Raw genomic sequence first — 25,558 nt, 5'->3', positions numbered from 1 at the left:
GCAGGGAGAACTCATACAGAGCGGGGAGGGAAGGCGGCCCTGAAAGTGAGCTGTGTGTGCATGGTGGCTGCCCCTCCGTAGCAGGAGCGGATTCGGGGAAAGTGCCATCGCCAAGGCTGACATCACGCACAGGCCCAGGGGACGGGTGTGTCTAGTCAGATGCAGTACCTGTCTTCAGGGCAGTGGGTGAGGTAGAGAGAGCAGGGGTATAACTGTCTGCTGCGTGTGTGACCTTCAGAAAGCTACTTGTCACTCCAAAGGTCAGTCTCCTCATCTGGACAAAGGGTAAAATACTAGATCATCTGTCTCACGTGGCTACTGTGGGAAAAAAGGACACTAACAGTAACCAGTGCTGGTCAGGGATACTGAATGGACAGAACCTGTCAAGGAGCAGACGCACACTGTTCAACAGTAGTAACAAGATGACTTCTTAATCAGTGAAATTACCTTTTTACTATATATTGGTCATATGCTAAATTCTATCATGATGCACAGATATTCAATTTTTTTTCTCAAAATAGAGTAAGTACAAGAAAAAGCATTGACATAAGAAATGTAAAAAGGTATTAACTCAATAGCTGAATTTAGCATAAAACAGTATAATATCCATGGCAAGAAATGAAGGCATCTCAGAGCCACTGCTGTCACCCGTGGCAGCGGTACCTGCGTCCTTCCTCCCTGGGCTCAGAGTTGGGGCATCCTGCGCAGGCCCACAGAGACTGCTGAGAATGGCGCCCCCTGGAGGGAGAGCTCTGATCTGCTTCACCGGATACCAAGGGCCCATCTGCAGGTGAAGGAACCCTTCTGAAAGGACACTTGGTGCCAGTCTTACCGTTTGCAGATTGTGATTCAACAGGTCATTTCTTTTCACACAAATGTGAAAAAATGGCAGAGCTATGAGCCCAGGAAAAGGCACGCTGCTAGGATGCTAAGTAAACCTGCATGTCCACCTCCTGTGTTTCTGCACTGGGGTCTAGGATTGTCATGACCAAGACCAGCAGCAGAGTTAAAATCCATCAGATGACGATGCTGCAACCATGTGCCTAGCCACTCAGTGGGGGCAGCAAACGCTGGCACTCTTGAGTACTGTTGGTTTTCATTAGCAATATTAATTTCTTAAAATAATTACCTTCCTACTAGTCAAAATTAAAGTTGTTTTATGCTTTTACTTTGTCCTTTCTTTAAGTTGATGTGTACATTAAATTTTATTTCTTCCCTGATTCCCAGGCTTTGATAAAATCATGATCATCAGTCTGTTAAGAAAAACTCATGCTTAAATCTTATAACTTGAAGGCTAAATTTGAAGATGAAAAGAACACCGCACTAATGTGTGTCAGGATGGCCGAGTGGTCTAAGAACACTGCATTAATTACTTTTTGCTAGAAAATGATCTACTTCAATTTGTTTTTTCTATTAGCAGGATATAGATTCAGAAGATTTCTTTACCAACAAAACAGTATAGAATGTGGAATTAATATATTTGCCTAGCACTGTTAATTTAGCCATAAGGTAAGGTTAAGGTAATAGGGAGCTGTAAACACATCAAATGTATTACAACCCGTTTCAAGAATAAAATAAAATGAGCCAGCTGAAGGGAGTGCCCTGCTCCGGGTCTGGGGGAGCCAGGGCAGGGTCCCGGCAGGCTGACGGCACTGCCGGGGGCGGGCAACGGGTCCGCGCCCGACACTGCAGCAGAGAGGCTGCATCCAGCTTAACTGACAACAGGACCTGGGTTCGGGACTCGCAGGAGCTGAGACTGAAGTCCTGCGTCACGGTGACACCAAGGTTGCCATGGGCCTATAAGGTACTCTCCTGTAGCCAACTAGTGACATTTATATATTGTTCCTCTTGAATTGAAACAGTTTTAAGATTATTAATGTGAAAGTCTCAAATGCACTTTTGGAGACCGCGTTCATTTCAACTAGGTATCATTTGAAGTTTGCCTTTGCTGAATTTATGAGAAACATTTTAATGAAGGGAGAAAGAAGAGTTCAGATGGCACCTAATTTATTTTAGAGAAAAAAACTTTACCTGTCTGAAAAACACCTTTTACCATGTAATTTAGAAATAAAAGACTCATCAGACTCACCTACTTATAAGCTCCCTGCTTCCTAAGGTACCCATTATGCAAAGTAAGGCATAAACCCGGGACTGCATCAGTGTATAAACGGTGTGGCTGCTTGTGGTGGCCCAGACACCATCACACATGTGAGTGACAGCTGCGAATCTAGACTCAGATTTACTATTAGTTGCCCAAGGTGATACTACTTATTCATGGCAAAACTAAGGCTAGACCTTCACTTTTTACAATCAGTGACAAATATGCAAAAAATATCTGCGGCCAGTCAGTGTGACACACAGTACACGAAAGAGAGTAAGACGGTGTTTTTCCTTGAGACAAAGGCTACCAAGATGAAACTGACTTCAGCTCTCACCTTCCCAAATTCATCTGTTAATAATTAACACGTCAATTACACAATTCCTTTCTATTTATTAAAGCAAGTCCCCATGGCCTTCTACTTGCAAATACTGTGTAAGGGTAGTTATTAAATGTGCTTGCTTGAAGGGAGAAAACTACTATTTCATAAAATATACCGCAATTAAACATTTTTACACATTTAAATTAGCTTCATTCCATTTGTATATTTAATAATTCAGATTTTACAATATTAATATACATACATTTCTAAAAATTTTCCCTTCTTAACTTCATAGGAATATTTTTTCTTAATCTGTAGTATTGTTGATTTATTTCCAAAACGTTCTTTGCTTCTTGAAGGCAAGTAGTTTGTCTTGTTTCCCTAGTGGCTCACTGAATGAACCACTGAGTGAGGACGAGAACGTCTGATGCATGAAGAACACCACACTCGTGACTGAGTGGCCTCTGACAGCTCCCTCAGTTTGAACCCTGGCTCTGCCACTTACTAGCTGTGGGACTGTGGGTAAATTACTTAACCTTCTCATGTGCACAGCGGGGATCAGGCCATGGGCCTCCCATTAGTTAAGAAAACGGGTGGGCCTGCCTGAACTTGAATGCTGGCATGACCACTGCGCACCCGGCAAAGTCGTTTCCCTGTCGTATGCCTCAGTTTCTTCCTCTGTCAAGTGGAGTAATAACAGTGCCCAGCATAAGCATGCTGTAAAGAACGAAGGAGTTAAAATATGAAAACGTCTTAGAACGGGACCCAGGACACAGCAGTATTTAATAAATGTTTGTTGTTACTAATAACAATTTTGGAGAAGCTGCTTCTGACAATAAAATGGTTAGTAAGAAGAGACTATAAAGTATTTCCCCCTGAGAGCTCTTAAATACAAAACTAACCCAGAAGAAAGTCATCTAGTTAGTAACTGAAACAGAAGATGAGACTGATGACCTCTGGGGGTCACTGCAGAGACATTAAAACATTTATCACAAAGATGCAAGCTGAATATGTTACTAATAATTTGAGTAGTTAACAGAAGGAAAGAAAATAAATACTTTGCTTGGGTTCTTGTTTAAAAGGATCAACTAAGAGAGAAATGCAAATGGCAAGAATATTTACTAAATTGAACAATACATGTTACAAGCTTAATTTCCTGTCTTTAATATTTGCTGGAGAGAGGACAAGATAAGGGGGATAAGTGAGCAAGTCTGAGTCGAACTCAGAGTGTACCAGGATGATTCGAACTCAGAGCGTACCAGGAACCCGATTTTAAGCACACAGCACGAGGAACCAGTTGGCGGACCCAGGGAGGTGTACCCCTCACAGTGGAATGTACTGGAGGTGTCGCCTAGGGAAGGAGGAAACATCACACAGCACAGATATGCAGATATTTTCTTTCAACGTTAGAAAGTACCAAGTATGGAAATTATCATCCTTATTTAAAATTTTTTCTAATATGAACCTGAACTCAGTATTTATGCCTTAGAAAAATCTCAAAACAAAAACCTTAACACTACAACCAAAATGTTATGCAGTGGATCCAGTGGGCTGCATTTTTATCAGTGGCTCCAGAGCTGAAGAAAAATTTACACTCAAGACAACAGAATTAGAAGCAAATTCCAAGGTAACATAATCTTACTTTTTCATTTTTCTACAGGAAAAGTAATTCCCAAAGAGTAAGCAACTGTCCGAGGACACAGACATCTGGATGAAGACCCCTCACACAGGCTCAGTGCTCTCAAACTAAGAATCCTGATGTTCAGCAATTATAGAAAACAGAGTTTTATTCAAAAAAGAAATCCATTCTACAGAAGGTACCTTCCCTGTTATTAACTCCTATACTGTAAGCACTTGCTTAGTTGTTCACAAAAGACTCAGAGTCCAAGGCTCCTTCTTCCTTTACTACGAGTACTGTGGGAACGAGGTTGCGAGGGTGAGTTATCTGAGTAGAGACCAACTCTGAGAATTCCATGAAGCTCTATGAGTTTTCACGGTTAAGTCGGAGACCTTCATCTACCCCCAGTTCTGCAGACAAGGCTCTGACCTCGTCTCCAGTCTCATTCTGAGTAAAAGCTCATGTTTTCTGTGCCTACCATGACTTACACACTGCCTCCGAAATTTCACTAGGGTTTTTTTTCACGACAGCCAAAGAAATCCAGTTTTGGTGACGCCCACCGCACTGAGTGCGGGCGAGGTGGGCAGGCAGGCTCCCTCTCACAGCTGAGTGACTCACCATCCTGCCTTAGCTTAGCGCCAAACTGCTACATGTCACAACTACCTGGGGCTGTTGGGGAATGGGGCAAACTGTTACTGTCAACTGGGACTTAAATTCCTAGGGCTCATTGGGATTAATAATGTGGAAAACCATTTATGACACAGTGTAAAGGGAATCAAGCAAAACACAACATCTACACCCATTCTGAGTCTAGGCCAGAAGGGGCAGGAAGGGGCCCTGCACAAAGTTTTATGTTGTGGGCTTTCTAATAGTTTCCCTACCAAGAGCAGTAGCTGGGATATAATGCAACAAAGCCGTGTACGGCAAGGAAGTGATGCTGCACGCCGCTAGCACTGAAGGGGCTGACGTCCCTTTGGAAAGAGATCTTTAGACAGCGAGAACACTCAGGTGCAGACTGTGGAGTATCATGAAACAGCGGGCGAGGCCTCCTGAGAAGCGCCAGGGAAGAAGCCTGGGCCTGCAGCGCTCCGGCCTCACACGCACGCGCTCAGGGGCGGCAGAGGCTTCCGGCGCCTCGACGGGGGCGGGTGTCAAACCCAGGCAAAGGCCTCTAGGAAGAAACCAGGCCTCAGCATGGCAGACCCGACTCCTGTGGAGGTGGTAACGTTTTACTACAGTTTCCTAGCGGGAATTCATCATTTTCACTTGGAATATTCCTGGTATTTTCAGAAGTGAGGAAACTCTGGGAATCGCGCCAGGTTATCTCATTCTCTCTAAATTATCCATTAATGTCTAATTTAAAGAAACAAAATATAAAGAAGGTGCTAAATGCAAACGCCTTGTTGCCAAAAGTGACTTACAAAAAAAAAATCTGTATATATCAGGTTAAAAACCTTGATAAAAGGATTCTACACGTATATAACAACATACATCGTCTTCTAGAATGTAGACAGTGCATTTTGGGCTAGTTCCACTTATTTTTCTATTCTTGCCTTATTTTCCTCTTTGAAAGATGTGTCCATTTCAGGCTTCGTCTGGTCTTCTAAGAGTAAGATTGGTAAGGACTGGGAAAGTCAGAACTACTATTTACCTGATTTAGCTCTTTGGAGACAAACTGGGAGAAGACTTAACAAGATGACAGCCTTCTGAATAGTTAGTATGTTATCGTAAAGATAATTAAGGAGGGGGAGGGGGAAAAAAATCAGAATTCAACACAATGAAATTCAAGTTTTAAATAAGAAACCTTTTGAGGCCAAGGCTTGTGTCTTTTCCTCAACAAGCGTTTAGAACTGTATTATAGAACCAAGGATTTTGCTTCTTTATCAATAACACGAATGAAGAGCACTCACCGCAGTGTCTGATCCATGAATACCTAATGAACACTTGCTATAATTAGTCTCCTCATCGTTATGGGCAACTAAAGGACTGTGGGTTTGCATTTACCTCCCAAATCTGTCAGGTAACAAATAAAGGGATCTTAAAAGATGTTTACAATACTAAGATCTTGAAAGACTAACATATTAAAATTTCTACAACCTATTGCAATGCATTTTGGAAAAAACTTTTTTTTTCTCTTTTACCTTGTGGTCCATACTGGCTCATCTGTGGACCGTAAGTCCCACTTGAGTTACTCTGCTGAAAGCTACTGATTCCAGAATGCATCTGACCTCCGGGAGAAGGATGAGGCGACATGGATGGTCCTGTCTGTTGAGGTCCATACTGAGACATCTGAGGGTTTCTTTGTGTGCCTGTCATAAAACCTAAGTGAGAAATAAATGGAAATATATAAATGCAGGTGACAAAAATGGGCACGGAAGTGTGTGGAAGGTGGGTAGGGAGAAGGCTAGGGCTGTGAGATTCCCCAAGGAAGCACCTACAGACACGTCAGACCCAGTGTGCAGGGTTCAGAGAGCCCCTAGGGCTACCAGGTCCCAACCCTGAACTTATTAGAGGGTTCCTGGGAATCCAGTGGGTCGTGGACTTGAACTACGGAAAAAAGAAGAGGGAGAAAAAGTAAGTAACCTTAGAGACGAGGTCCCCACAGAAAGCAACAGTGAGGGCTAGAAGCCCCTTGCCACAAGCCCTCCAGTACTGCCAGGATGGACATGCCCTGCACGCCCCCTCAGAGTGTGCTTTGCTCACTTCCTGACGTCTGGGATGCACATCTGTCACTCAAATGTCCCGCCCCTCTCCCAAGCCCGGGCCAACCCCGGTTTTCTCCTCCACATAACTGCTCTCTCCCCTCTGACTCCTGGAACAATAATGGTTCCCCTTGAGGCCTAAACGCGGCTGCAAACCTATGAGTCGTGGATTCATCCCCTCCCTTACAGGTAAACGGCGAACAATGGCAGGTGTGCCGTGCATCCTACTGTTCCAAAACAGAACGCGACCTCCCCTCGTAAACCCGTTCCGCCCACTGTCTGCCCGTCTCCACCAGTGACACCATCACTCACCCCAATGCTCACGTCAGAAAACATCTGACACCCATGATTCCTCATTTCCTGTGTGTCCGGTCAGCGCATCAGAACACGCTGTTGCCTCTGGCTCGGAAACGTGTCTCCATTTTCGCGTCTACAAAAGCCCCGGCTACCATCTCCCCTTCCCGCACACCGCCATGGTCTAACTCATCTCTCTCTCTGCCTCACCCGCCATTTTGCTCCTTTTGGTTTACTTTTCACAAAGCTGCCAGAATTATCTTTAAGAAATATAAAAAGAAATTAGAACACATCTTTCCTTTGCATAAAACCCTTCGAGGCTTCCCGCTCATCCTGGGAATAAAATGCCAGCACCTGACACCTGACCGTATGACGTCTGAGGTCATCTGCGGTATGGCGCTGCCCTTCTCACTGTGACCCCATTTCCTATGTTTGTTTTCCCTCCTCCTCACTACCTGGCCTCCTGAGAGCTCCTGGAAGATAACACCAAGCTCGCTCCCCCGGCGCAGCGCTGCCCCCCCCCGCTGCCTCTTCCTCCCCGCTCGTGCACCTGCAGCTCCTGCTCGCCCCCGGGCCGCCCCGTCCCACCGCCCAGCAGGCCGCAGCGCCCCCGCCTCCCACTGTTCCTCACCCATTTTTCTTCACAGCACTTTTCATAACCTGTCATCACCTTATTGTATTTTTGGCTCACGTATCATTTCTAAGTCTCTAAGTCTCGTGATGGCAAAGGTCCTATCTGTGCTCATGGCTGCATCCTAAGTGCCTAGCAGAGAGTTTGGCACATGGTATCAAAAACTACTTTGATACGTCAAAATATAAGGAAGTAGGCAGAATTAGCTATGAAATACTCATTTAAAGCGTACACCAAATCAAGACATGTATCTAAGAAAAAGCTAACACCATCGAGCTGGCACACTAACAAAGGGCAGTCTGAAAAACAGCTCCAGGAGCCCAGGAGTTTGGCTGGGGGGAGTTCCCGTGTGTCAGGTGAAGGCTCCAGGGCGCTGGAGGGTGCCGAGAGCGGCACGTTTCTGCCTGCTCCGGCGGAGAACCTAGAGCAAAGTCTTCCAGAGGGAGCCCACTGAGGAAGCGGGAGGGCAAGAAGGTGCCTGGACAAGGTCAGCTTAAACTTAGGGGGTTAAAGGGGACAGGGCATTCACGAAGGCTGTGGTTTACATCTTGGAAAGAAAAAAAAAAAGGTCTTCAAACACTGCTTCTGTCTAAAGAGATAGACATGAAGTAAAAGTACACAGAGCTGTTCCTTATTATCCTATTTCATTTATTTATAAAGATAAGCCTTATGAAATTGGGCTCAATTGGCAGCTTCCAGATATAAATCAGCGTAGAAAATGTTTGCTTTTTCAAATCTAAAAACAAACAGAAATCAGAGCACTAAAATTACTATAAATGATTGCATCTTAAGATGTTACATGAAATATTTATCTAAGCTTTACTATAAAATTCTCAAGAGTTTTATATGGAGTCCTGTTTAATAAAAAACATGTTTCAATTTCATAAAGATTGTGTGGGTTTTTCTTTCTTTCAGAGGATGATTGCTTTCTTCTTCATTAGCTAAGGAAAATACAGGTCCTTTAATCAGCATGAAATTTCACTTCGACCATGAAAGTGTCCGTGCTGAAGGCTTTAGAACCTCTGATGATATAGTATGTTCTTAAGTTATTGTTGCCTCTGGGACACTTAGTACATGCTTAAGGTTTGTTCAAATGAATTCTAAGATTCTTGCTCGGGCAACTTATTCTTTATTTCTATTTATCGGTCCTTAAAAATACACGCCATGCTCCACTGGAACTAGCTCACTGATCACCGGCACTTTGCAGAAAGTCAAGTATGTGAAAAGGCTCCAGAAGATGTGGAATGCTAAAAGCTAATTCAAATGGAATGTGTCACAGGATCAAATTCCACATCGTAGGGACAAGGTTATATGGGCTATGGAATCTAGCTCCTTCCATAGAAACTGAAATTGGAAAGCTCATTTTTTTCTCTGCATGCTTTTACAATGGCACCACTTACAGGACCTTCCTTAAATCTTGTTGTATATTTTCAGTTAGATATACCCTTTTCCAGATATTCCCCAAGACAATGAAGGTGACATAATTTCCCTCTTTTCTGAGCTACAATTATCTAATAGCAGCCAACTGGGAATAGAAGACCTAGATTACAGTCTTGTTTGTATCACTAGTTCAGAATCTAGTAGGAAAAACAGATATGTAAATATACTGCAGTGTAATTGATCAAATTAGCTGTGTAACCTTAGGCAAATCATAATTTAATTTATCTAAGCCTCAGTTTCTTCATCTTGAAATGAGGGTGAGGTTGCTATAAGGTCAACTGAGACAGCATGTGAAAGTGTTCTGTAATCTGCAATGTGATATACAGAAGAGATTCTGATGACAATTTCTGGTTTAAAAGTTGTCTGAATACCCCACACCTTCAGATGCTGTTTCCAGCTAGAATGAACAAGCTCGTTTGTATTCCTACATTTGTTTTTATTTAAACATGTAGAATCTGTGTACTCCTGTGCTCACATGTGTATAAATTCCAAGAGGTTAAAACTGTGTAACCTCATGTCCTACAAGAGTTCCCCTCGCCAAAGGCAAGTGGTTTCTTTTATGTGTCTGTTCAGAGACATTTTATAATTTATGTTTCATTCTGTATTTCCCTTATCAGGAATAAGACTGAACATTTTATTTAATGGCTGTTTTTAATTTCATTTTCTAGAACCGTTGATACCATTTGCCCATTTTTCTGTTGGTGACTCTATGTCTTAACTGTGAGGCACTTCATCCCACAGACACAGCTCCTATTACCAGATAGCTGTAAGGCTCACTGAAGTGCCTGTATCTGTGATCCCATGGAAATTAGCTCTTTCAGTCTGATTAACACTGGCGTGGGCCACAGACTGTCTTGGCAGGAAAGCGATACAATCTGACTTGCATTTTGGAAAGCTAACTCTACTGTAACACGCAGCATGTAGAAAAGATCGAAAGACACTAGGGCTAAAAGTTAGAAAACCAGTTAGGAGGTAGGTAAAGTGATGCAGAGTATATAATCAATTAAATGCCAGCAGTAATCCCACTAAAAGGCATCCATTATGGATATAACCATATTTTTAAAAGCTTATTGAATATCATCATAATCTAGACAAACTGATGTAAAGTCATAAGATAGAATTAGCTTAAAAAGAAGTATTTCTACTTTTCATCCTAAAAGCAAACAAACAAACAAACAGACAAACAAACAAACACAACCTCTGCATGTCTATTTTTGTTTGCTCAGCTGTAAAATGGGGACAGGTGTGCCCACCCAGAGGGTCACGGTAAATGAGGTAGCACTTGTCAACAAGTACAGCAGCGCCTGGCACACAGGACGCTTCCAAGGATTATTAGCTATTACTATTATTTTACATTCAAAAAAAAAAAGGAAGAGAGGCAGCTCGCCGTCGACAGCGAGGGCACGGAGCTGAGGAGCGGGCGCCAACCGTCAGGGTTTGCTGTGAGAAACAGCGACCGACGTCACCTGTCAGCCTCGGTTCCCTCACCTGATCCCCGGGGAGAGGGAAGACATGCTACTTTCGACTCTAACTCTCCATGACTCTGGCTTAAACTTTTTTTTTCTCTAGGAAAATTCTAATTTGGGTCTGTAATTTCCATGTATATTTATTTAGGAGTATTCTTTGTATCATGGAATTATGTGCTCTAAGTAAACAGCTAACATGAGAAATTCAAACTTTGGAAAAAAGCACTGATTTGATAATTACAATTTACATTATATATAAGGACTTACCCAAAAAAATTCTTAGAAACTCTAAGGTTTATATACATGAAAATGTGATTTATATACTTTATTCATAACACTAATCCATTGAAAGTACAAGTAGATGCACTATTTTCGAGTCCTTCATTACCTGTGTATATGTCACGAACATTTGCACTAACACATTCCAAATGAAGATATGAAAAATCAGAGATTCCCTTTAGGGAAAAAAGAGAGAACAAAAGCTACATTCTCAGAGAAAAGGTAACAGGAAAAAACACAGACACAGCTGGAATGCGGTGCCGTGGAGACTCACAGGTTTCTTGTACGAAAGAGTGAATGCCCTTCCTGTCCTGGCTTGTAAGATCGTTTTGAGAGTAAGATAAGAAACACACATGCAAAGTGCTTTTCTAAGCTGGAAAACACCATGAAAATCTATACAAAGGCAACGCTACTTTGCCACGAGCCCGTCATTCACTGTGTGAGTTCCGATCTAAGCTATCATACAGTAATTCAATCCACGATAATGTTACACAAAGCTGCCAGCATGCCCCAATTTTACTCTGGCTCTCATGGAACTGTGGTAAGAATTAGAGAGCATTCAGAAAAAGGAAAAGATGCGATCCTTGTCCTCGAAGAACTGAAATTTAGTTGAGTAGAAACGAACGCCTATCAACAGGAAAAAATGATAAACTAAAATTACACAGCACTGAGCCAGGTGCCGGGCACGTGCCAGAGGCTGAGAAAACAGAAACCAGGAGACGAATCGCGTCTGCCCTTGTGGAGTTAATTCCCATGGGAGGCAGACATCCAACAAGCACCTGAAAGCAATACGTGATGAGCACCAGAAAACTACGGTCCAGGGGCCACGAGGGAGTTAGGGCCCGATTCAGACCGGCGACGAGCACGTTTCCTTGATGGAGTCTGACCTGAGCTGAGACCGCAACGATGTGGGGGATGACCCGGCAACTCTTAACTAGACAGCTTCTGAGATCCAGCAGAGACACAAATACGTCTGACTAGCAAAGTGGATGTCACAGCGTGTACCCCTGGAAGCTAAAGTTCCTGCACTGGCCTAAACCCTAGCCGTCACTGGGGCACCCTTCCACGTGGTCAGCAGTTTTCAAAGTTTAGTTTAACACGTTACCCCTTTCCTGAAGGCCTCCCCTGGCCCAGATGCTAAATGTCGACAAGCAACAGGAAAATGTAGTGTGACCTCTCACCCACAAACACCTAAGGCCATGCCCCATCCTTAGGGATTTTCCTCCTTCGCAAGAGGGAAGAAAATCTTCACACGCAAGGCCAGTGCCTTCCCTTTATGCTCTGAATCCCGTCCTTTCTCATCTCCAGGGATGTGTCAGCCATGCTTGCTCAAGAACTAGTCACTGACTCTCGACTGACGTTCAGGCTGATTAGCCCAGCACACAGGTCTTTTCAAAACTTGGCCCAGCCTATTTCTCCAGCCCCGTCATGGCGTACCCACTGTGTGTCCGTCACTCAGACACTTTGGAGTGTCTGAGTGCAGCCACCAGGTCGCTTTAGACCCGCAAGTCTCTGCACATCCATTCACTTAAACTTTATTGACTACCTCTCATGTTCCAGGCAACGTGCTGCCCGCTGGTCTAACGACAACTGACATTTAATGAGTATGTATCACCTGCTAATAGCTTCGTTCATTATCAGCTCATCTAAGTTTCAAAATAACTATGAAGACATTGAGGCTCACGGAGGTTAACTTGCTGAGGTGACTTTCGAACATTTTAAACCACAATCCATAGTTAAGAACTCTATTTCCTGTCATGATTCAATGTGTACATGTGAACATATGTACGTGTTTATATATTCACGTGCACTATTCACACACGCACTGTATGTTTCACAAAACGATCTCTACCATTATGTGCAATGCACCCTGATATTTTACCTTTTATTCCCAATTAACTAACCCCATTAGTGGGAGGCACAGCCTGAAAACACGTTAGACTGTGTCCTCTGCTGAACATGCTGTGTCCATGGGGTGCCCAGGTGGCCACTCACCGCCATTTAACTGATGTGCTCCCTTCCCTCAAGGCTCTGCCTCCTGCTACCTTTCACAGCATTCCCCGGCCTTCCAGAAAGGCAGACACGCATGTGCTGGGAAGCGCCACGCGTGTTGGCGGAGCACTGCTCTCGTTATCTGCTGGAGCCACCCTCCCCTGCGGGCTGCGAGCAGCGAGGCTTTAACCGTCTCCGCCCATCTGTCTCCTCAGGACCAAGAAAGTGTCTGGTCGGAGCTGGAAACAGACACATGCTGTTAAGGAATAAGAAGGCATCTCGGTTCAGTGCTCATTTCCTTTTACTTTATGGAAACAATGTAATAGTGTGACCCCTGGGCTCCTTGTTTTACCTCACACTTGAAGAATCGTTTCCAGGGGAAGGCGGCTCTTCAAGGAGGAACCACTCACAGGCCAGAAACACGGTCATTTCTACCACCTAAATATCTGCCAAATGCATCTGCTCTGTCCATCTCCCCTGTCACTGCAAATTCAAATTTTGGCTTCACCACTCAGAGTTAGGTGACTTCAGACAAATTAATAGTCAAGCCTAAGTCACCTTTTCTGAAAAATGTGGATGGTAACTGAGCTTACCTCATAAGGTTAAACAAGAAAATGTCACGTGAAGCATACAGCTCAGTAGGGGCTCAGTCAGTGATAGCTGTTAGTACTCATACTGTTTTTCACATAACCCACCACTTACTTCCTGTCAGAATGACTCCAAGTTTCCAAACTAGCCTCCCTAACCAGGGTCTCCTGCAAACCAATCACCACAGAAAAGGCAGAAAGGGCTGCGAGTCCTTCAGCTATGGTTAATTCACTGAGGTGACGAGGCCACGGCCGACGCCCTTCCCTAGGCAGCTCCCAGCCGGGTCACGGTGCTGGGCCTGCCTGCACCATCCTCGCCTCCTCCACCACAGCCAGTTAAAGCTGATGGGTGGCTTTCCTCACTCAGAGGACTCTCTAGAAACTAGTGTCCTTTTCCAGACAGCTAGTTCCAGAAACAATTGGCCGGCCATGTTATTTGGCTCAGAACAGCTAAGCTTGTCGGATTCGGGCCACACACCCAACAACTACAGGGCTGATTAGCTCTGAGTGGTACAAGGCTCAGTGTACATCCTTCCTGATCTGGCAGACTCCCCGGAGTTCGCCTATTAAAAACGAGAGAGGGCGAGAGGGAGGAAAAGGAGGGAGAAATCAGGATTCCCGTCAGTGCACGAATAGACTCAATGTGAAGAGCAAGGGCGACTTGTTGACCAGTAGACTGCAGGCAGCTGTGACAACAACCAGCCTGGCAAACACTCACGCAGTGGATGAAGCATTACATCAGGTTTCATTTCGCGGGGTTTAAAGGGAACCAGAGTCTGAAATGAGACTCGTCTCTTCCTAGCTACAAAGAAAAACACTCAGACCTTGGCCTAGGAGAGAGGCGTTCTGGTCTGGAGTCCTGGTCTTCTGCTGGGGGCTTGTCACGGAGCTCTGGAGACAAGTGATAAAAGCCCATCTCAGCCAGGCTTGTTTCTACCACCTAGGACACTAAAAACCTGCACTAAAGCTTATTCCAAAGGCACATCATTAATTCAGATGTTTAATTACAATCTGATACTCCTTTGAATGCTCTTGCCCACATATCCAATAGCTAAAGGCCAGATCCTACTTGGAGTCAGTCTGCAAGTTTAGGATTTTCTTTAGGATCCTTCTATGGATATTTATATTGGTATCAATGGAAAATTCCTAACAACCTAGTCTTACTACATGGCACTGTAAGTCACGTTATGTCAAGTCTAGGGAGAGTATGACTTCAGTCTCTATCATAGAGACCGATGTTAAAGACTAAGCCAATGACACATTTTTCACTGCTCAATTTTTAAAAATTCTCTTCACTGCTATCTTGGAAAACTGGCATAATAGAGAATAAGCACTTCTAAAATGTTTATATTATTGTTAAATAAGTGATTTTTTAGGAACTTTCAAATATTTTTTTCAGCATTGTACTATTTGTGGTTTATTAAGTAGGTAATTTCTTGAGTTAAAAAACATGATATAAGATTCTCTTACTTATAAAAAAGAAAAATATTACAGAAAAGACAGCTCCAGTATTACTAAACCTTAGCAGATCAAAAAATTTTAAAGCAATTGATTTATGTAGTCATAATACACATCATATTTTCCATATAAGAGATGAAATGAACAGAATGTTTTTATGCAGGAGGAAAGAGGAAAAACTCTTTACTAGGCAAGACAGAATTTATCTTTAGAAGTACTCCAAAAATTCTCAAAAATAGAATGAAATTATATTTAATTGAAAAGCAAACTTAGGCCTCAAGGCCTATTTGGAGGGATGATCTACCTAAAAATAGAAAGGAAAGCTCTTTGTAGCCAAATGGGCAATGACAGGCTGTCACAGCTCCCAAACGTCACTGATGGATTTAAGAAGCAGCCAATGAAAATGCATCCCTAAGTTGAAGGGATAGTAGGAAACTCATTTAGAAAGTCAAATAAATAAGAAATGAAAATGGGACGGTGCAGAAAATTAAACTGGAAGGCATTTTAACATGGACCTTAGCCTCCAACTGTGTATCCTTTCTCTCTTCCATGCAAGACGACAAATTCTGCAACATAAGCACTAGAGACTTTAACTTTTGCTGGAAAAAGAGAGTTAAGCACAAAGTCCAAGCCATAGCTCATCTACCCATGAACGAGAAAACAGGGAGAGCGAGCGAGAACGCCCGAGCGCACGCGGAAGGGCAAGAGGGCAGAGAAGCAACCACAGGAAAAGGCGACTTCTCCATCAGAGGGGCCTCTGCAGCTGGCAGAGAGCTCCAGCACCGTCAGGACACCCACGAAATACCCCAGGTTCCGCGAGCCGCCGAGAAGCAGGGCATGCTTTTCCCCTGGCACATGGACAATCTACTTTCATGTTGGCATCTGTTAAAAATCCACGGAGTAACTGCCTTGTTTCTTCGAGCCAGTTCAATAAAAGATGTTTCTCCACATGTGTGAAATCATGGTCACACGCGGTACCACCTAAGCAGAGAGTCTCCAATTTCAAAGTCGGGCAGGGTGATTTCTCATCACAAATAGGTGTCAGATTCCCATTTTGAGAGAAAAATAGATTTTACAGAATATTCTTGTTACATTTTAATATCTCTAGTGTTTATTTGCCTGCCTGTGTCTCTTCACAACATGAACTGCTCTGAGGAAGACAAACTGATGATCCGTCCAAGGCTGTACCCCGGGACCGCCAGTGTCCTCCCAGGTGTGCAATCAGGTTACCTGGCAGCATCGCTCCCTTTTCCCTCCTCGTCACGACAGCACCCTTCATTTGAAGGCAAAGACGACAGCATCTACGTTCTCCCCATCCACCCCCACAAAAGCCAGTGACATCATCTATCAATGGGAAAATTAGAGTCAGGGGAGAGATCAGACTGATTGCCCAGATGGCAGATGGGGACAATATCTGGCCTTTCCTTACACAGATCTTTTGAGTTTTAGCTGCAAACGTCTGTTTCAGTGCTGACGGCAAGGACAGTTGTATGTATGTTGCTATGTGCGAGGAGAAGCAAAGAAACTAGTTTTCAAGGCCTTCTTCGACCCAGGTCCCACTTGAGTCATCTGTGTCTGATGCTTATGTTTCTTATTAATATTTGCACAGTGCTTTGCAATTTATAACTTCTGGATTCAGGATGCATTTGATCCATGCCACGAATCCATGGGACACTCTGATCCTCATTTTGCATGCAAGGAAGCAGGAGATTTAATTAATTGTCCGAGGTCACAACACTAGTTAGTGGTAAAGCTGGTACCTAAACCCAGATTTTTTGGTTCCAAACTCCGTGAAGATTAAAATGAGAAAAAGCATGTACTTACATGAGGCACTGGAGCTATGAGACTGAGCAAGGCCACATGGTCCGTGCCCTTACTTGCTCTAGTCACTGAGAAAGCCCAACTGTTAACCCCAGCGGTGGGTCCCGAGCCCCGTCAGACTGTATGCGGGTGGGGGTGCCTGGCCCGTGGGGCGGCGCTGTGACAGGTAACGCTTTATTCAACTGTTCCCTCAGCAAACAAGACTCAAGGACGCAGCAGGAGGCAGGCGACCGAGGACATGAAAGATTAGTACAGATAGGCAAGGGGACTCCGCGCTGGGGTGGACATGGAGTGGAGATGTGCTGGCGAAAGAGCTGGAGAGAAGAGTGTATTTAAAGACCCCCCTAGGAGGATCCAGAGTTTCTCCAATGGCAAAGGGAAGCTCTGGGAAGCTTTTACGAAGGGAATGCCACGATCTCATCGTTTTTCTGGAAAGACCATCAGGATGCAGCATGGAAAGTGGACTGAAAGGGGCAAAGTGGACATAGGAAGAACAGCTGGGAGGTTGCGGAAGGAACTTAAGTGGCCCTGGTTAGGGAGGTGACAGTGGAAAATGTCACAGGGATAGAGTTCACAGACTGTGATGACAGTGTGGGGCAGATGGGGGAGAAAAAGGTGTCGATGTCTCCAGCTTTCTGGCTGGGGAAACGAGGCAGACAGTGGTCTTTCACTGAGATTCGACCCAACGGCACAGGAGAAAGCATGCTGTTATGAGTGCTCGCATGGCACACTGTCGAATGTACCTAAGACCTAGATGTTCTCAAACACTGTCACTGAAGAATAATGAGCCAATTACAAATGAGTGTCAATGATTAAAAATAAGCCTAAATTGGCAATTCAGAAAATATTGCATACAGCAAAACTAATAAAACTATGATTCCTCTAAAATATTCTAAAATTCAGACTGATTCTTTAATGAATACAAACTGACTCTTACTGTAGGTGGTACTTGTTTTCCCAGCTTTTTGGTGAATGTATCTTCGGACAGTAGACCAAGTAATTTAATGATAACGTTAATACAAGTCCTATACTGTTATCTCCTTCATTACTAACTAGCTTTGGCTTGGTCCACAATCCAGCCCAGAGTTGAGGCTGAAGAAATTAGAAACAGCTTTCTAGATATTCTCTCTTGTATAAAAGTTCCCATTTGAGTTCACTGTCGTCTGTTATGGATTATAAAAAAGAGATCCTCAATTAAGAGCAGAGGCTAAATTAATTGCATCTGGGGGTGGGGGTTGACTCATTAATGCCTTAACACGTTGATCTGCTACACTTACACAGCAACACGTGAGGAAAGTGATATATTTGCCCTTTTGACAATACCCTCGTGCTGAAAGGCGGCATCATTTTACGTTTAGTATGCTTACAATATAAATGAGGACACCTTTATATACAAAGGTAATTAGGAAGTAGATTAAGAGAACACTTTTTGATAACCAGACACCCTATGAAACATTTCCGCATCTGCAGATTTACTGTCATACTTAAAACTGAGAGAATCCAACAGAAAGAGAAACTAGTTTTTGTAGTTTGCAAAAAACAGAAAAAAACAATGTTAAATCCTAATTTTAACTCCTTAACAATCGTCTTGATGATCCTGTTCATTTCTGTACTAATGTAATCTGTTCTTGACAATTACAGAGTTAGGTCAATTAAGACATCCAAAAATAATTTTTAAAATTTCAAAACAAATTTTTGGTGTAAATAAATATCACTATGAAGCCAGCTAGTAGCCTTAAAAACTTTTTAAAAATCTTACTTATTTTCACCTAAATATTCCTGGGTTATAAACAGCCTGGTTGTGGCAGGGGCCGGGGGTAGGCGAAGTGGCCTCTGGACAACTCATTTGGTGCCAGGTTCCAGGTGTGAGGACTCCAGCACGGACTGACGTGGTATCTGCACGACCGTAGAAACATGGCTGAGAAGAATGGCGGGCAGAAGCGGCATCTTTAATCTGGTACAAGATCAAAATGCCTGCAGTGTTTCCAGAGAGAGAGACGCTGCACCACAGCGAATGGCCTACATGGTGAAATCGGAAGATTTATTAATATTGGCAAGCCTTCTTAATCTGAGAACAGGAAGTATTTTATTCTTTGGTTGCTCTGTGCTCTAAAGAGATTTGAAACTTCTGAACGGGTGTGAGGGCTGAATTATTTTCCATTGTCCAGCCCAATTTTTGTTGCACGTCAATTATACACAAGGTCTGTTGTAAACACGGGGGGCAGAGCATAAACAAGGCTCAGTTCCAGCCCCCACGGGCTCAGTTTAATTTATAGCAAGACCCTGGATTTATTTTGAGAGATCATTTTTCTTTGCCCTTGGCATTAAAAACCAAGAGAAAGATTTGCCCTAAGCAAATAAAATGCCTAGAAATTTGATGAAGAATTCTATTCAGACTTTGAAAAGAAGATAAAACACAACACTAAAGAGTGGGAAAAAATTATACCAAGGCAGTTAACATTTGGGATTAATAGAAGAAAAAAACGTGAGAATGACGAAGACATAGTCTAGTCGATCGATCTACATAACACATTTAAGTTTGAAACCTTAGACTTTTGAAGTACAGAAATCCCGATTTACCTTTTCATTGTAGCGCGTGCACATGCACGTGCACACGCACACGCGCGCACGCGCGCACACACACACACCCCCTCTACATGCCTGACCCCACTCCACCTGCTACACACTTTTTCTGGAGGTTACTATTTACACTTATAAAAGTGGAGCTACTGATAAAAATCACTGTGAAGATCATATTCCAAACATAAGAATTTTATCATCCTTCTGACAAACAGCTGTCAAGAACTAAGTTTGGTTTAAAAACTTGAGATGTATAAAACTATAAAATGTTCTGATTTTTCTTCCCTCGTCCTGTAACCACAGAGTAAATACTCGACTCATCTGGCTTGTCTCATTTTGGTACCACTGATACAGTAAAAACCAGTTCTCAATCCGGTACAATAAGCCCACACACTTACACAACTTTGTTTAAACAGGAGGAGAGAGAAAGTGAAAAAACAAAAGGTGGCTGAGTAGGTGGACGAGGACTGAGGCTGGGGTGGGGTGCTATTCAATAATTTTGGAAGATTTCACCCAGGATACCTTCTGTACAGATCTGACGGTCACAGAGGGGAGCCAAAGAACTGCCTCCAGCAACAGAACACATTTCTAGCACATCACAGTCATGCAGCAGCATCGATGCCGTTTGCGATCCACGTCCAAAAGGGAGAGTTCTTAGTGGCTCCGCTTTCAGCATATCTCAAGGACTAATTAAATCCTCATTACTACCTTCTAATTATTCAAATACTATGGGATTACGCTAAGGAAGTCCCTGCTGGCACACTAGATGAAAAGGGTTAAATAATCTATGTTGAATTTGAGAATCCAGATCTAGTTCAGACCTTCAGAAAACCACCAGCCGGCATTAACATGAATATTTAACTAGACACCACTGTGAAAATTAAAAGGGAATTCAATTAAAAGGTTTTCAAAAAATTAATTCTGACCTCTCTACATCTGTCCGAATAAATAAGCCTTCTTGAAACGTTTTCACCTAATTGCTAATCCAATAAACTAGAAGGGCATTTGCTAGTTTCATTAAGCTTAACGTTTTACAGGGGTTAAAAATGTGATCATTTTGATGTTAATAATAATTATACTTACTTATCTACTCAGATGACTATCCCGTATTCCCTCCAAGCCCTCTTGGAAAACAGAACAACACAAACATAAGCCATTTCCTATAGCTCTTTTCACATTTTAAGATATACATGTTAAAAATTAAGAAATAAAGATAACGCTAACCTAAACTTGTTAGCTACAATTTTCTTGTAAAATTTACTACAGCATTTTAGGATTATCTTCAGTGTTCTTCCAAAGATTAGGTAGCATAATATATACTACTTCATTTTTTTGGTGAGATGCTTTAATAGCAATTCAGTACGTTGTTATATGAGGTTTATAGAGAAGGATGTTTAAAATAAAAACCAATGGCAAACGGGTTACAGAATACTAAATTGAAATTTTATCTTTTTACTTTTAAAGATATCAGTAATGAAGAAGTTAAACCCACAGAATTTGAACGTTAATTAGTAAGAAGTTCCAGCACCATATAAACTGCAAACAGGAGAGTACTAAATCAAGCTTTAGATTGGAAAGCACATGCAAATATAGAGACAACACTACGTAAGAATAAAGAAGTCATTAATATTTAAAGTGCTTCCTTGTTTTTTTTTTTTTTTAAACAACCTATGATGGCCATATCCATATTTACTTGAACATATCTTTTATAGAAAACATAAAACTACAGAAACTGTTTTTTCTGCCTGTGTAGAATGTGGTGAAGGAGGTTTACGCCTGCTGTCCTTCCACAAACGCAACACCAGAACCACCGGCCGAGGATGCTGAACTGGGCGTGGGGGTGGGGTAGGGGGACCGCAGGGCCGGGAGAGGCCCTGTTCCTGATACCTGGGCAATGCACTGACTCTGCACTCGACCTTGAGAAGAGGATACGGCCTTGCAGTTGCCAGGGTGGTTTAGATCCTAGGACAGGCTCAAGTTTCCAAAATTCTCCTGAACAGGGGGTACAGTTCTCTCATAAATGTTCTTCCTGACTGGGGCTACGAGGACCGAGTAGGAAAGAATGACGGCAGAGCTGACTTCAGCTTCCTGAGCCTGGAGGGACCCTAGGCTCCAGGGTGGTGGTCAGCACTGCTATCTCCCCTGAGGGCTCTGGGGGTGAGGGGACCAGAAAACTGCATCCCCAAACAGAAGTAGGATGCATCTCTTGCTCTGTGCAGTTGTCTCTGAGCAAGTACATTTCTAGGTTCTTTACCAGTAGAGAAAATTTATCTCCTGTGGGTACATTAAACAAAGTGTGTTTATCTGTGGAATCTCATTCTCTTATCCTCATCTTCTTATTAAAACAAAGTAAGTGTAAAAGGAACTGTTCATTTGGTTATTTTAGCACTTAGCGATCCTGAAGCTATGTTCTTGTCTATCTAGGTCCACGGTTTCTGAGAATGAATACATTTTTTTTAATAAGACGATAACTCATTAATCCATTTTTTTCCTCTCTGCTTCTTTCATCGCTTCCCTAAATAAGGCAGGGGTTGCGGGGAGATATATCAATTGTCAAGGCATAAATGAAGTTAAATTAAGTTTCAAAACATGGGACTCAACACTGAAGAATTTTCTAGCAAGTGTTTTCTTAGATCTACTTTGCACTGTAGATACTATTGGTGCACAACAAATAATGGAAAAAAAAACAAAACAAGAAAAATGTTTTTATTATTGTACTAAAGCATTAAAATGACTGTCATTTGCCCTTAAAACATCAGATCAAATGTCATTAGGAGCTAACATTTCTTCCTAGATTTTAACAAATAACAAAGTCTTTTAAAAAAAATTCTTGCTCCCAAATTTTTAAGATTAAACTAATGCATGGCAAAACATCGTCTAATAGTCATTCAGAAATATAAAGTTTTCCTTTTCAGTGGGTTGTCCAACCAACAAAAGGCACACAAGACATGCATGTAATGTCTCCAGCATAATCTTTCAGAGAAAGGTTGGGCAATATGTTCAGAAAAATAAATTCGGATTTAGCAGATTATAAAATTTATATTTGCTATTGAAGGTAATGGTCATTATAACTAGCCAGAGTCTTATGTATCCATTATCAGTTACCAAAACCATACTACATATAAATAAAGATAATCAGAGGGAAAAAAATAACAAACACATCAAGATAGGCGTTTCCATGTAGGGACATAGGAGGAAAACCATAGATTTTTGCCTCGTAAATACCTTCATTTAAGTTAAAAGTCTAACTATGTTTCCTCATTGCCATTTCATCCTTGACATTTGGTTTTCTACATTTTCAAATTGCTTAAAAACATATCAGTTGGAAGGGGTTGGGGAAGACCTTGTTGGAAGATCTGGGAGCGTTTTCTCTTTTTACTTCCCAGTGTTAAAGGTTTGAATTGTAGAACTTTCAAATGAGGTACCTCTTCTCCTTCAATGCCTACAAAAGCAGCAGAGCTGTCCCAGTGGGAACGAAGTTACAGGGCTGGTACGGAGTGAATGGAACAAGCATCTCCCTCTCAGCTTGGGGCCTGGCCTTAGCAGGCTTTCGATGCAGGATAGTTTCCTTAGTCCCTCCTTCTCCACCCTCCTGCCCCAGCGGCAGTGTGGGTGCGACCATGGCTCAGAAAAGGAGTGTGGGAGGACTCCCCCTCGCTTGGCCCTAGCGCCTCTCCATGAACTCTGTGCCGTCTTCAGATGACCAGCGCCATGTGAGGAATCAACACAAAACAAGCAATACTAGAGAGGAGGCGAGCTGCAAGACTGACTGACAGGAAGGCACAGTGGGAAGTTTAGGGAGACAAGTGCACATATCGCAGTCATTAAACGCAGCATCCTTAGCGAGCACTGTTGCTCAAGGTGTGATCCGGTCCTGGGATCGGCAGCGTCAGCACTACCTGGGAACTCGTCAGAAATGCAGATTTTTAAGTGTCCCAACTCAGAGCTACGGAATCAGAAATCTGGGAGTGCGGCCTAACAATCTATTTTAACACTTTCTCTAGGTGATTCTTGTGCACTCCAGAGTTTGAAAACCATCAACTACTGCATTATTAAAACATACTGTAGTATCTTGATGAGAGAACTAAGTATTAACTATACATTAAATTACAATAAAATTAAAAATGTAAAGGTATTAGAAAATGAAAATTTCATTTTATTCCTACTAAACATTAATTTCAACACAAATGATGTGTAGATAAGGTTATTCCATCTTTTCATTGGTGTTACTTTCTAAATAACATGCTGAGTTTTTAACATGTAAAATAACTAAAACCATATAATTCTAATTAGAAGCAAATTGTCATCTGCATAACTCACATAGAAATAATTATAAACATTAGGAGTCAAGAACTTTAAATATCAGCTCCCAACCTAACGACCTCTGTCTTCTGGGTGGGTGTGAGAGGCAGGGGAGTGAAGGAAAGTGGCCTCATCCGTGGGGGTGGGCTGGGCAAGCTCTGACTCACAGACAGCGGGGCGTGACCTGGCACAGCACCAGATGGTGCAGTAGCCTTGTAAACCCTGGTCTACACTCATCTGGATTAAAACCGCTGCACCACCACACCGAAGGCAGCTTGACTACTGAGGGGGAAAGAGAAGATAGGTGTAAACAAATGAAGGCCGAAGGCAATAATACATGGGGGTCAACATGCAGAACTGAGCTGAAGGTCAAAGCGTTTGCAGATGTGGGACCTGAATGTTCAAGGGCTTCGGGAAAAGCCCAAGTTCTTTTTTCCGGCTCTGGCACTAACTAGCCCCTGAGAAGGAGGAAGTCGTAAAGAACCTCTGTGGTCCTCAAACCTCCTTATTTGAAAAGTGAGGTGACTAGACTGTCTGCTCTAGTTCTAAACTCCTACAATTTTATAATACAAAGTCTTACTATGCGTTTAAATTTTTAATATTAAATATCATGAATAACTGATCAAAACAGCTAAATGTACACACACTCTAACATTACTTCATTAGAATCAATATCCAAACTGACTCAATAGCCATTTTTACAGAGCTAGGTCAAATATCAAAGACTATTGTCATGTGAAACTATGCTCCATGGTGCTCTGTGGACACATACATTCTTTGAGTCTTGAACTGTGCTTTGGTAAAACTTCACCCAATCTGCAAGAAAGCACCCTTCTTTTCCATATTTGTTGTTATATGTAGGTTCTGGTTTATTTTGTTCATCTAATAAGGAAACATAATATCCTTTGAAAGATTATTAATAAGAACGTGCATAGGTAAGCAAATTCAGAAAAGCCTCATACACTCTAAACACAAAGGTAGGTAAGACAAAAATGGGAGACTAACCTCTTTCCTGTGGCATCGGTGACTGGCTCAAGGCAGGATGGGAACTCGACTCTGACTGACTCCCAGGCGGCTGGGGCGGCATCTGACTGCCTGTAAAGCACAGGAGGGGAAGCGGGGATGGGGAAGCCTTTGTGTTAATACTGCAATTGTGCAAAACCGAGACACAGTTACATTTATTTAACCTTTATCATCACAAAAGGTGCGGCCCCCACATAGAAAAGGACGTGGCTCAAAAAGCATATTTCACTTTATACGTGGAAAACGAAGAGGAAACGTGCATAAACATATTTAGCAGATGACCTCCGGAAAAGTTCAATTTCTTACTGGATGAGTTCCCAAACTCCCAGACAAATCAATTAGCGGCTGAAATCCCCTGACACACACTTCTTCAATGCATTTAACAAAATCCGAGACTGATGAACTGAACTCATCCTGCTGAGTTTAAACCAGTCTCTAAGCGGGCGGGTATGCATAGTGGCCCACAATTTTTCATTGTTAATATTTGTTCGATGTAGTAATAGCAACTGATGGCAAAAGAAAATCTTTATAATTAATCAGAGATTCAACATACTTATGAGAAGACTGCCATTAAAAAACATAAAACACAGGACTATAAACTGTAGTGTACATTATCACAGAAGAAGGAAATAACTACTCTGCATCTCTTTTGATCTTTACTGCTATTAAAGCAATAGCACCTACTGATTTCCATTTATTTAATGTGTGCTTAGTTTGTCTTTTCAAACTATGATGTAAGCTCCTTGAAAGAGGAATCATATCTTTTAAACCTTTAATCCCTCCATTAGCATAACAAATATTTAAGAAATCTTGGTTATTTGATGGCTCTTATTCTGAGAATATGAATTAGAGAAAAAGAAATGTATTATTTTATTAATTTTAAGAGAGACAATGAGTCATGTGAAGGCAGGAGACAAGATTTTGAGATGGAAGAATCATCAGAGG

At 42.4% G+C, this 25,558-nt stretch overlaps 1 protein-coding gene across 1 annotated transcript in view; it reads right to left on the bottom strand.

Moving 5' to 3' along the window:
- The window catches only part of ARID1B (AT-rich interaction domain 1B), a 389,943-nt gene that overhangs the window by 60,461 nt on the left and 303,924 nt on the right, over window positions 1-25,558 (bottom strand). The window contains exons 8-9 of the mRNA XM_023532165.1: window positions 24,596-24,685; window positions 6,180-6,359 (exon numbers count right to left, since the gene is read on the bottom strand). Coding sequence (XP_023387933.1) covers window positions 6,180-6,359; window positions 24,596-24,685 — 270 coding nt within the window. The remainder of the gene's footprint in view (window positions 1-6,179; window positions 6,360-24,595; window positions 24,686-25,558) is intronic.

The sequence above is a fragment of the Pteropus vampyrus genome, unplaced genomic scaffold (genome assembly GCF_000151845.1).
Source record: "Pteropus vampyrus isolate Shadow unplaced genomic scaffold, Pvam_2.0 Scaffold78, whole genome shotgun sequence".
NCBI lineage: Eukaryota > Metazoa > Chordata > Mammalia > Chiroptera > Pteropodidae > Pteropus > Pteropus vampyrus.
The sequence above is the reverse complement of the archived record's forward strand: the minus strand, read 5'-3'. Positions and strand labels throughout refer to the sequence as shown.